Source organism: Budorcas taxicolor, chromosome 16, assembly GCF_023091745.1.
Source record: "Budorcas taxicolor isolate Tak-1 chromosome 16, Takin1.1, whole genome shotgun sequence".
In the NCBI taxonomy this organism is placed as follows: Eukaryota; Metazoa; Chordata; class Mammalia; order Artiodactyla; family Bovidae; genus Budorcas; species Budorcas taxicolor.
In genome coordinates, this window is record NC_068925.1 from 71530303 (window position 1) to 71543207 (window position 12905).

At 45.3% G+C, this 12905-nt stretch overlaps 1 protein-coding gene across 1 annotated transcript in view; it reads right to left on the reverse strand.

Annotated features, from left to right (window-relative positions):
- Positions 1–4997: 4997 nt before the first annotated feature.
- Positions 4998–12905, reverse strand: part of VASH2 (vasohibin 2) — a 36824-nt gene continuing 28916 nt past the window's right edge. Inside the window, exon 7 of the mRNA XM_052653974.1 lies at positions 4998–5336. Within this exon, the coding sequence (XP_052509934.1) occupies positions 5264–5336 (73 nt within the window). The 3' untranslated portion in view covers positions 4998–5263. The remainder of the gene's footprint in view (positions 5337–12905) is intronic.

Here is a 12905-nt window from a genome sequence, read left to right on the forward strand (position 1 = left end):
CAAGTTTACACTTTTCTTTTTTAATAATGAAAAAATATTTTCCTGACAAGTGAGATCTAAATGCTGTTCATTGCAAAAAAAGCTGTAAATATTTATTCTAAATCCTAGTAAAATTGACAGTGATTTTTAAATACGGCGCAACTTCTTTAGTTCTCTTAGGAAAAAATTTTGTGTTTTTAGCAAGCTTTACAGTGGATCCAAAATATCTTTTGAGTTCTTGCAAACCACAACTCATTCCCTTCTAGAAGGCCTGATTTCATCACAAGGATCATGTCTGTTGAGTCTTAACTCATTCATCTCAGAAATCATTGGGTTGTTCACAATATCTAACTGTTTTAGTTTGTCTTTGATGGGGCTTGACAGTGCTTTTTAGAACTGTACAAGTTGCTTAATCCCTTTTATTACCATCCTGAGCCATGCAATGTGCCTGCATTTTATGGGGAAAATGTAGGTCACCATAACTAGTAGGCTGAGGTGTTTTGGACAAGCCCACTCTCCAACCTGTAGTGGACTGTACAGGGTGCCTGAGAGAGCAGGGACTGGGGTCATGCCTTGGGTTTCCCTAGTAATTTTTTTTTTTTTTTTAGTTTGAAGAAAAGATTCTGGATTGAAGGAAAGATTTTACTTTACTTAACCAATCCTGTAGAAATTTACTTTATTAGGAAACTTGTATTTGTAACAAAGTGGCAGCTATAAGATTTTTTATTTGCCTCAGAAATAAGAGGAAGCCAGCAGAAGGCTAGAGGGGAGATAGCAACTTGGAGACCTAAGACTCTTTAATAGTTGATGTTAACTGTTTGGTGTAACTGTTGTCGTGTCTATAATGTTTGGGTTTTTGTCTTTTTTTTTTTTTATCATGATTCAGTAGTGTGAGATGGTGCTGGTCTTTTTTATAAAGCGGTTAAGAGTGGGTCTGAAAAATCCTGCAATGGCTCTTAGTGAGTGTTTGAATCAAACATTTTAAAACCTAAGGGAAAATTTACTCTTTTCTAGAATTGGGATCAAAGAACTATGTCCATTTTTACTAAGTAATTTTATATTGAATTATGCTGAATTATAAAAGTTTTTTGTAGTGGGTTTTCTGAATAGAATGCTTCATTTTAAATTAGCAGCAGTAGTTACTTTATAAGCTCGGACTTTTTCTACTGAAGTATATTTACTACAGTTATTAAAAAATAAACCAGATAAATACCCCCCAAAAGCATGTGGGTTATAAGGATTTCCCTAGTAAAAGTTATAGTGTTATAGAAATACTTCTGTTTATTGTGTCACTTTTTTTAATTTAACCAGTATTAACCATATAGTTCTAGGATTTTCCACATTTTATAGTAACAGTTTTCAAAGTATTACATGTTCTGATTAGCAGATATTGTCATCAGCAAATGATAACAGCAGATAGTATATTTATCCTTTTTAGTATTAGGGAAAGAAAAATGAAGATTCATGGATAACTATGTTGTGTTGTATGAATTTGTTAACAACTAACTTTATACATAGGTATTCTTGATAAACGAACATCCCTGAAAACCTCTGAAAACTTAATTTTTTGTATCCTGATTAATATATTGTGATTTTAGGCCCTTTTCATGTGTGTCACTTTGAATTAATCCCATAAAATTGCTTTCTGCTTTACCTTATAGAATGAAGTAGTATTATGTGTGCTGGAGGCCAAGGAGTCCTTTGTAACTTTCTCACAGGCTTTTAAAGCTCCACTAAAATTAACTGTCCACTTATCTTTACTTTGTTTGATCAGAAGAGTTAGTAACTGTTGAAGCCTTGTATTTACCTGCCAAAAGCAATTAAATTTGGTTAACTGCCGAAACCAAATCTCCCTGTCTCACCTGCTGTGCTATCCAGGTTTTAAATGGAAAGGGATACATTGCAGAATTGCAGTAATGAAATTTTGATTTTACTCTAGCTTTTGATATCAGTAGGTGTGTTTAAAATTGTCTTTAAGTTAGAGATCCAGAGTTCAAAGGGTTGGAAAAACATTCACTTTGTCAAGTCAGTTGCACTTCGTCCATGTAAGTTACCTAATAAATTATTGTACTAGTACATTTGTGCCTGAAGGTTTTGTGGTAGATGAAGTAAGCTGTGTAACTCACTTGTTGCCTTGGGTGATGCCAAAATAGAAGGAAGCCAATAAGTGAATTAAGATACACCAAAATAGAGATAAATTTAATACAGAATCTGAAAATTGTGGAAGAAGACAAGGGTGAGAGTGAAATTAGTTTACTAGAACAAGTATATAATAAGAAGAATAAGGAAAAAATCACACCATTTATATTTTCAGAAGGAAAACAATCCTTGAGTTTCCAGGATGATTTTATTGAAAGTCCCATGCTGTGTATAAACATACAAGTGATGAGAAAAACATTAAATTGAAACATGCACTTATCTGGCATTCTCTAAAATACCATTATACAAGTTTTCATTTACTTAGAAAAATACCCACTAAAACAGTCACAGTTTTTCTTAAGAGATCTAAAAAAAACATGTATTGGCCAGAACAAAGTCCAAGAGAATAAACAAGATTCTGAATTGTATGTCAAAAAAACTGTACAAGGTTGTACATAAAACTAGAGCTTACAAAAGCCTCGGGTATAGTAAGAATACGGAATTAAGATCTCCAAAGTTCTATTTACCAATATCTATTAATAAAATCCTTATGAAATAACTGACTTAGAAAAAGTGAAATGCTCATGATTTCAGAGTGTATAGAAAATACTAAATATCACTTTCTGAAATAAAAGTGTACTCAAAACAGCAGAACATGTAGTCTAGAATCAAGATTTCTGTCATTCATTTAAACTTTGCATGTATTATCACAATGGCTTAAGCATAAAATTTCTTTTGCATTAACTTTTTTTAAAAACTAGATTTCAAATCATTTCATGGTTTTTATCTTTTGAATTATAACCAGATTTAAAATCAATTCTGTGGGGTAAATTATGTCATTTTTTTTTCTTACCTTATTATCAGTTCACTAGAATGTAAGAGTTTGGTACTTTTCTTGTGTCTTTTAGAAATTAACATACTCTATAGGCAATAAAAATAGAGTAACAACTAAGAACATTTTGACTTATTTTCATGTTTCTGTTGACTAACTCTTGCTTTGGGGAAATGAATCTTAAAATCAAGAAGTGAATGTGGAAGAAATCAGGTTACTAATTGAATCTTCAAGCCAGTTGGCAGTTTTAAGGCTTAGACATCAGCATATTAGAAACAGGTTGTATTCCTAATTCCTTCCCCCATTCTGTGGGAGACAAGGATATGCAAATATTGACACTCCATATTTTAGACTGGACAGTACTTAATACTTGGAAAATCCTATTCCAAGCCCTTAGAATGACTGCAGTATTATATCAATACTATAAGTAGTCTACTTATTGGATATAATAAACTTTCAGATTGATAAACATGATTATATTTCATCTAGAGAGCTAAGTCCATATTTTAGAATGAAAATGAAATGATTCATGGACTACTCCAAACATCTAAATACATGTGGCCAGGAGGCTGCAAATGGGTTTGTCTTGAGAAGGTTAAAATAACTTTTTCAATTCTGCTGATAGTACTATTCTCAAAAGTGGTTAAGTCCTGAATGTGTTTAACTGTTTTAATCTAATCTGAGACGTAGATTGGACTGACTTGGTCCTTTTTCATATAAAGGACATTCGACTTCTTTTTTCAAGGAAAGTACTTTCCATTAATAACACCAATAGTGAGCTCAGCTGCACATGGCTGAAGGATAGAGTCTTTTTCCTTCCCGTGTCGCCCTCAGAGATAAAGAATCTGAATGAGCAGATTCTTATTTACTCCCTTCCCAAAATCACCTTCAGGTAAAGAAAGCCAGAGAGGGAGGCCCCAAGACTGAAATAACATTTTTGTTGACTAACAGACTTCTACTTAAAAATACGCTTTTTGGTCTCATAAGTTGGCATGGTTGCTAAGATCAAACAAAGTCGAAGCTGTACTCTTGATAACACACGGACTTGGTATGCCAGTTATTCTGTGTGGTCTGCAGCAGAAGTTACACTGTAACTGCCATATGCAGGCCAGATACTCATACCCTGCCCCATGGAGAGCATCACGCTTTAAAGTGTAACACCATACCCAAAGGCTTTTCCGTTTAAAAACAGGTTCTGCTTCTCCAATTCACTGCATTTCCCAATACCAGTTCCTAAACATCACGAAGTGGTACCTAAAAACGGTACTGGCAAAGAATCACATCATGCTGTGTTTGGTCTTAATATAAGACGTCAGAACACCTACCTACCAACAGTGAGTCCTTCAGAACCAAGGCCTGACTCAGAGTTTAAAACTCAGGTGAAATGTGAACAGAAAGGTTATCTAGTTCTCAAAACCTGATTCTCGGCCTCTGTCTGAGGGTGTTATTGTCAGAGGTAATCGCAATACTGCTGAATTTGGGTAACAGTACGTGACCTCATGTGCTTTTCACTGGAGTCTGCAAAGTTTAAATGTTAGTGACAGAACACAGACTGGCTTCTGAGCGTGCTTTTTTGTTTTGTTTTGAAAGAACAAAAGCTGCTGTCTGTGAATGCTGTAAGAAAGATTAAGAAAGTAGTAACTCCAGGATCCTGAAAATGATTTCCCGTATTGCCAGAAGAATTTCAGTGCTCTTTAAGTAAAACACTTGCATATAATACCTAAAATCTCATCACGTGTGCACCAGGAAAAAAATTCCAGACCTTGTGGAGATCCCCATGGGAAATACTGGGGAAACAATACAAATAGAATTAAAAAAACAACCCACCATTACGTTTGCATATCTGATGTCAAGATGCTGAGGTAATATTGACTGCTTAAAAAAAAACCCCACCAATCTTTGCCTCTGTTATTGCTGAAAAAGATGTTAATACTGATTGAGTTACCTTACTGTATCAAAAGTGGGAGGGGGGAGGGCTTCATGAACATGGACTACTAGTGAGGCATAATGTTCAAAGCAAGTAAAAGATAGTAGGTAAATGGGAAAATATAAAAAACTACAGTTACGGTCTTAGCCTTTCTATCTGGAGTGAGGGGGACAGTCCAACCCCAGTGGGGTCTATCACAGCCTTTTCATGGTTGTCCCTTCATGAATTTTTTTTTTTGTTACCAGCCACTCAGAGTCCACTTCCAAGTGAATGCTTAAAAATAAAATTCCCCAGTTCTCAATAAATAGTTGCAGTTCCTCCTGAAGATGCTGGGTAAAGTGCAGAGAGAAGCACCATAGAAGCCCTGTGGCTGCGGTACGGCCAGCCTAAATCCGGATCTGATAGCCCACTTCGTTCAGAGTGCTGACGTCAGCCACCTTCTTTTCAGGCAGTGCAGGCCTACGGGTAAAAGAAAGATAGTGGGGGAGAGGGGAGCGGGTACAGAAAGATCATTTAGCTTTGTTGTCAGGGCCCTCTACCCTTGCGGTATTTCCACACACACAGCACACCCGACCCCACCCCCCACCACATGCCAGGCCTAGCTCCCAACTCTGCTTCTTGTTCTGAAGTCCGCCTTTATAGGTTTTAAGGAGCCTTTTAACAGGTTTTCCAGGTAGAGTTCGAAACAAAATATATAGGTTGCTGAATGAGTTGGTTTAACTTCAAGCCTGAATTTGGTCACACTGTAACTTCTGACACGTATCTATAACCCTTGCAAGAATCTGAAGTTAGACTACAACAGAACCAAGCGCCTGAACCAAATTCTCCTAGAAACCTTGGCTTCCTCAGTGCCCTGGGGAAGCCCAGCACCTCCAAGATGTCTGGGGTGACTCAGGTTCTCACAGACATTCTCCGTCTCTATTCCAGGCTTGAGGGTATAAATTTAGGATGAATCTTTCAGAATTCATCTGAAAAAGCATGTCCATGTGGAAAATCATTCCAAGGCAAATCGCCTCTCTTCCCTAAATGTAATATGTTTTCTCATGTACTTTGCAGTATGACACTGCACTCAAGCATTTACGGGAGACATACGAGAAAGTACTTCAAGCTGGGCAAAGAAGTCCTTCAGAAGCGCATCGTCTGTCTACATTAAAGCTACTTCGTAGGAGACTTCCCGACATAAGATCATGCCTAAGCATTCTCAGGATTTATCTCACAATGTTTTTCTCCATTTTAAAAACGAGTGGGTAGCCATTCCCTCCTCCAGGGGATCTTCCCAACTCAGGGATCGAACATAGGTCTCCTGCATTGCAGGCAGATTCTTTACCATCTGAGTCATCGGGAAGCCATTAACTCACTAGTTAGCAGCTGATTCAGACATGATGCTAGTGATGGTGTTGCGTTATTAGCATGCGGAATAAGAATAAGTTCAGGGAGGTGGGAGGGGGGTTCATGTTTGGGAACACATGTAAGAATTAAAGATTTTAAAATTAAAAAAATAAACTAAAAAAAAAAAAGAACAAGTTCAAGCAAGTGCTCCAGAATCCTTTCAGAGAAGCAGCCACACCCAGAATGAAGTCCAGAAACCCATCTCTAAGAGTCTGTCTTCTCCCCTGGGACCTCGCTCACTACTTGGGCCCTGAGCCGTGGCGGCTCTGAGATCTCCCACTGCCTCCCAAGGTTAAGCAGTTCCTCGTGCTTTAACAAGAGAACCCCTTGCTCCATGGTCCTCGCAGCACTTACCAATCAACTCGCCCCACTTTTCCGAGCCTTTCCTGCACAAGCTTCCTCCCTGTCCTGGCATATTCCTCAACACCAAGTCACACCTCTCTTCCTGAAACTAAAGGTGCTGCCTGCCCTTCATATGTGAGATGGAAGCTAGTAAGACCCTAGCTTCCTAACGTTTCTCAGGGGCTCAGATAAACCCACACTCGCCTATTTTCTTTCCCTCATTTCTGCGACCAATAGCACCTGCTGCAAAGTCCGCGGCAGGACAGGCAATAAGGAAGGTCAAGGAATGAACAAACCCCACCCACTGACCCCGAAACGAGGGCTTCCCTGGGGTCACAGCAGCGACGGGCCACAAGCATGGGCCACTTGGACGCCACCTGCTCTGAAGCCACTTCTTGGCCACTCTCCTGGCTTCCTCTTGAATCTTGAAGCCTCTCAGCCGCAAGGAAGAGAATTTTCACCTTTTTTTCAAGTTTCTATGTTCGGGAAACTTCTCCCTTTATCTTTCCCACATTCTGCTCTCAGCATCCTTAAAAATAGATGCACTTTGCCTTGGGGTCCTTTGGCCTCCTTTTTCTAAACTTTTCCTTAGCACTTCCACCAGTTCCCCACGCCCCCAGGTGCTGAGGAACCACCACTATAAATAGCTTTATTTATTAGGCACTTACTCTGTACCAAGCATTGTTCTAAGGGGCTTACACAGGTGAATTCATTCCCACCACGGCCTTACGGGGCTGATACTGTTACCATCCATCTGGCAGGAAGAAAGAGAGGCCATGAAAGTCAGGAAACGTGCTCAAAGTCACGTGGTTAGCAAGAGGTAGAAACCAGAATTCTCCAGAATCAAAAGCAGATGACCTTAACCAAGATGCGATGACCTTGACCCTCGATCTCCTGCCCCCCACACAGAGCATCCTCCCAAGCATCTGAGGAAGACGTCAGGCCACTCCTGTCTCTGCATCCTGGCTCCTGGAATGCCTCCCCCATGTCTCTGCTCATCCCTTCAAGGACCGACCCAGATGCCACCTCCCCCGTGAAGTATTTTCTGACTAGATCGCCCCACAACGCACCGCCCCTTGCTCTGCATGCTCTATCATTTCCTTCTGCACATCGCTGGAGCAGGTCCCCAACTCCTGTTAGGAACCAGGCCACACAGCAGGGAGCCACCTGCTGCTCCCCACCACTCACATTACTGCCTGAACCAGCCCCACCTCACCCCGGTCCACGGAAAAACTGTCTTCCATGAAACTTCCCTGGTGCCAAAAAGGTTGGGGTCTACTAGGTTAAAGAATCCCAAAGGTTCATAATTCTTGAGTCTGCCTCACAGTCTGCAAACAACTGTAGAGAAGGGATCAAGTAACTCCATCTGCGAATCTGCACTGCTGAATATCCTGTGCCTCTCAATAAACTCTGGTCTAATTCCTTTGCTGGTATTAATCTAAGTTGGGTCCTACTCTTTGCGACCCCATGGGCTGTAGCCTGCCAGGTTCCTCTGTCCCAGGGATTTCCCAGGCAAGAACGCTGGAGTGGATTGCCATTTCCATCTCCAGGGGATCTTCCCGACCCAGGGATCAAACTCTCATCTCCTACATTGCAGGAAGATCTTTTAGTGCTGAGCCACCAGGAAAGCCAGTCTAGCTCCTACTACTGTGTAAATGGCTCATAGGATTTCATTATGGTACGTTTGTGATAGGATATTTTTATTTTAACAAAGTCCTAAGCCAGAATTCAAGCTACCATACACAAACATTTTAAGAATTGACTGGAAGATTTTTTTTTTTGTCTTCTGTATATAGGAGAGGCTTCACCTTATCTTCGAAGGTCACTTGGGGAACCTGCCTACCTGTACAGCTGAATTTGGTTCTGTGACAACAGACAGTGTGGGGCCTTCCAAAGGAAAGGGACTAAGTTGTCTCCTTCCTCCGTATCCCCACCCTCATGCCTCCCACAACAGACCAGAACACAGGGGCGGAGGAAAAAAGGCTAACACTGGCAGAACTGTGGTGCTGGAGAAGACTCTTGAGAGTCCCTTGGATTCCAAGAGGATCAAACCAGTCACTCCTAAACAAAATCAATCCTGAATATTCATTGGAAGGATGGATGCTGAAGCTGAAGCTCCAATATTTTGGTCACCTGATGCAAAGAACTGACTCATTGGAAAAGACCCAGATGCTGGGAAAGATTGAAGGCGGGAAAAGGGGACAACAGAGGATGAGATGGTTGGATGGCATCACCAGCTCAATGGACATGAGTTTGAGTAAACTCTGGGGGTTGGTGAAGGACAGGGAGGCCTGGCGTGCTGCAGTCCATGGGGTCCCAAAGAGTCAGACACGACTGAGCGGCTGAACAACACCGGCAGAAACTGAGATTCCTGGCCAACCATCTGCAAGGCGAACCCCTTTTCTTTCATGGCAACACTGGCTGAATTTCCTGGCCTGGCGAAGGGCACAAGTGGGTTATCGCAGCCTGCCACCTGCCTGGGAGCCCAGCCAGAAATAACGGCTCAGTCCTCGCCAGCTCGTCTCAGGGCCAAAGCTGGGGGAGCTATTGTGGAGAGGCCCTTCCAAGTGCTCCCCCGGCTATAATTAGAATATAGCAAGGGGGTTTATTTTTAAGAAACACGAGCCCCAGGACGATGATTCAGCTGGGTCTGCACTTGCCCAGAACCTTGCACATCCGATCCAGGGTTATTATTTTAGAACAATGTATTTCTCCAAATCCTTCCCTAGCCCAAACAAGGAAGCCTTTCCCTCTGAAAGGCTCTCGTGCGCCTTCTATTTTAGGGGACGTGGGGTAGGGACTTCAGGTTTCCTTTGACGCACTTTGTGGAGGGAAGGAGGGAGCACTTCTCTCCGCGCAAAAATGGACCATCCCAGCCTCACTGCTATCATGTCAATGTATCCAAGCGCGAACCAGGCTAACTGCCGGATGGCCTGGTCCCGGGTCCACCCTCAGGCCTGTATCCCTGAGCCAGCGCAGCAGAGCTCTGCAGAGTGGGAGGGGGCCTGGCGAGGACAGGGTGACCACAGAGAAAGTGTTTTGTGGGACGTGCCACTGGGGTTCACCACATACCCTAGTACAGGCTAACTGCATCTAGACAGTGAACCATCTCCGACGTGCGCCACCTGGGGCAGCCTCAGGGCCAAGGAAGAGCTCGGCTAGACTGGACGTTGGCATCAGGGAAGCCACAAGAAGCCTTGGAATCAGAAAGTGATGGAGCACGTCGGGGATGCAAGCCGGGTGACAGCCCAGCCTGGGGCTGAACGAGTTGGTGTGTCTGTGTGAGACTGGGCTTCAGGAAAGACGCAGTAAGTGGAGAAAAAGCCTAGAGGGTTCCCCCTAAACCACCCAGGTCCCTCCCTGTCCCTGGGACAAGGGATGTATCTGGGGCATCTCCTCTCCTCGCAGCCCCAGCCCCCAAGCCGTCACTGGGCAGGATGGGTCAGACGGCCAGCAGGGCTCCTGGAACTTGGGCACCACTCACTCATTCACAAGGATTTACTAAGCGGCACTTGGGCTTCCCTAGTGGTTCAAATGGTTAAGAATCTGCCTGCAAAGCAGAAGACCCAGGTTCAATCCCTGGCTTGGGAAGATCTCTGGAGAAGGGAATGGCAACCCATTCCGTATTCTTGCCTGGAGAATCCCATGGACAGAGGAGCCTGGCGGGCCACAGTCCATGGGGTGGCAGAGTTGGACACAACTGAGAAACCAACACACTTAGACTTTGTGCCATGCACCTTGCAGGTCTTGGGGTTACCAAAACAAATGGCTGGTCAGTGAAGCCAAAATCCATTCCCCCTCTTCTAATGGAAATGTACCCCTTCCTTCTCCCCTGCAGGTGTGAGACACCTCAGGGACGCGGCCCAGCTAGGCCCAGTTCCAGGCTGCCTGATGGGGACACACAGGCCACCAGTCAGGCTGCTCAGGCTTCTCGATCCTGCCTCCCTTGAGGTCACAACCCCTCACACGTGTGGACACGCCCGTGTTCACAGGTGACACTCTCACATACTGCACATTCACAAGGACCAATTTAGCTGTACTCTCCACAGTCTCTGGATTCTACAAACAGATGTATCGCAACAGTGCAATGTTAAATCTTTCAGTCCTTAGTGTTAAGGGTGTGTGTGTGTGTGTGTGTGTGTGTGTGTGTGTGCGCGCGTGCGCGAGCACCCTCAGTCGTGTCCAGCTCTTCTGCGACCCCAGGGACTACTGCCTGCCAGCTTTCTCTGTTCATGTGATTTTCCAGGCACGAGGACTGGAGTGGGTTGCCGTTTTCTCCTCCATGTTAAGGGGGTGGAACAGATTAAATCAGGGGTGGCATCAGCCCAGCATTCACAAGTTCAGGGAGACCCAAGGCCCTCTGCTCCTATCTAGCTGGGCAGGAGTCAGGCCAGGCCAGACTCGATCTAGGACTCACGGCCTGTACGCCTCGGGGAGGAACACTGAGGGGGGCTCCCTCCCACCTGTCACCTTCATTCAAAGCCCACCCTGCTTCTGACATTCCTCACTTCCCAGGACCACAGGCACCACTGCTGGCAGCTGACAGGGAAGACAGCTGAGGCTGCTTGTGATCAGACAGGCCTGAGCCAAGAGGGATGCGGCTCTGGAGAGAGCTCCAGCCCCCTGTCCTTTCTTTCAAGCCCTCCCCAGGCAGGAGGCTCTGGCTGGAAACCAGGAGCCAAGGCCGCTGAGAGTCCCAGGCACCGCTTCCCGGCTCTGACCTCACCTCTCCTTTCTGCGGCAGACAGCCCCCGAGGAACCCCAGCCCTGTGTAACTATCTTCAATTGTCAGCTCTGGAGGCTCCTGGCTCACTCTGCCAGAGGTGGTCCTTCTTGATAAGGCCCATCACTTCATTTTGGTTTGTTCAAGCATCTCTGGGCACCCTGGACCACCATGAAATCCCCCGAGGGATGAAGCAGGGCGGGCCTCTGAGTTGGAAACTTCCTTCTCTGGACACCTGGGAAGAAACCCCTCATCATCCAGGAGGTTTGACTTCTCCCTTCTAACCGTCCTAGTTCTCGCTCCCTCTCTGCGCCTCCTCTATGTTCCGTGTGAAGGACATTCTCCCCTTTCCAACCACCCCCCACCCCTGCCCGGGGAGATTTCCTCACTGGGGATCTAAAGAGAATGACTTCTTGGGGCCCATTCAAAATAGCTTCCATGTGGTTAGACCAAGGACCTGAACCGCTGCTCTCTTCATTATGACTTCACTTAGAAATGACTTAGGGCTCTCCAGCCCCGTTGCCTGGAGGCACCTTCATCAGCCTGGCGACAGAACGGGGCAGGAGTTCCCTCGTCCGACCGTGGCCCAGCAGTGGAAGGAGACCTCACTGGGCTGAGGAACCTCTGTGACCCTGAGGGTCTCCACGGGGCGAGCAGAGCCCGGTGGAGCCACGGATCGCCCTCGAGATGGATGACAAAGAAGGGAAATCAAAAAGGAAGACAAAGGGAAGGAAAAGTCATGAGCAGCAAAGAAGAGAGGGGAAGAGACCAAGGGAGCAACGAAGCCAGATGGGGGAGAGAAGGTGTTCCCATGGACCCTGAGGGACTCTTGCCCCAGATCAGAAGCATGTTCTCGGGGTCACTCGAATTGGCAGGAGCTGCCTTGCTGGGAACACACGCAGCCCAGCCAGAAAACCACTGTCCACTCACCGCCACTCTCTCAAGTTCAGGCCATGGATCAGGAAGCCGAGACCTGGGGACTGTCAGAGATGGCAAGGACTCCAGGGAGCATTCGGGGTTCTCAGTGGGGGCATTTTAGGTGGATTGGTTCTTTATTGGGGGGCAGGAATGGTCCTGAGCTTTGCAGGACATTCACCCTCTGGGCCCCCAGGCACTCATGGGCAGCAGCATCATTATAAACCCTCCCGTTCTGCTGCACTTCTAACCCGTCTCCCCCAGTGGGGGCCCTGGCCCCTGTTAGAATCTCAGTGAGCCTGAGGCCCACTGTCCTGAAGGAGCTGGTTTTAAGTTCACCGGAGGCCTTTCCCACCTACATAGCAAGCTCTATCTGTTTACGAACCACAGGAAACAACCTGACTGTTCAGTGTGGAAGGTTCTTTAAACACTCCCAGAGGAGCAGAGAGGAGGCGGAAGGACTGTTGGGCGGAGGGAGGGGGGTGGGAGTCCCTGTTTCTCTCTAGAAGGAACTCTGTCTCACCTGACACCAACGGAGTCACTGCCTGCTGTCTGCCCTCCCACTCAGCTGACTGTCTTGTCAACCCAGTGACACTGATGCTCCTTTCGAGGATTATTCAGACAAGTGCAAAAATGGCGAGGAATGCAGGGCTGGAAGG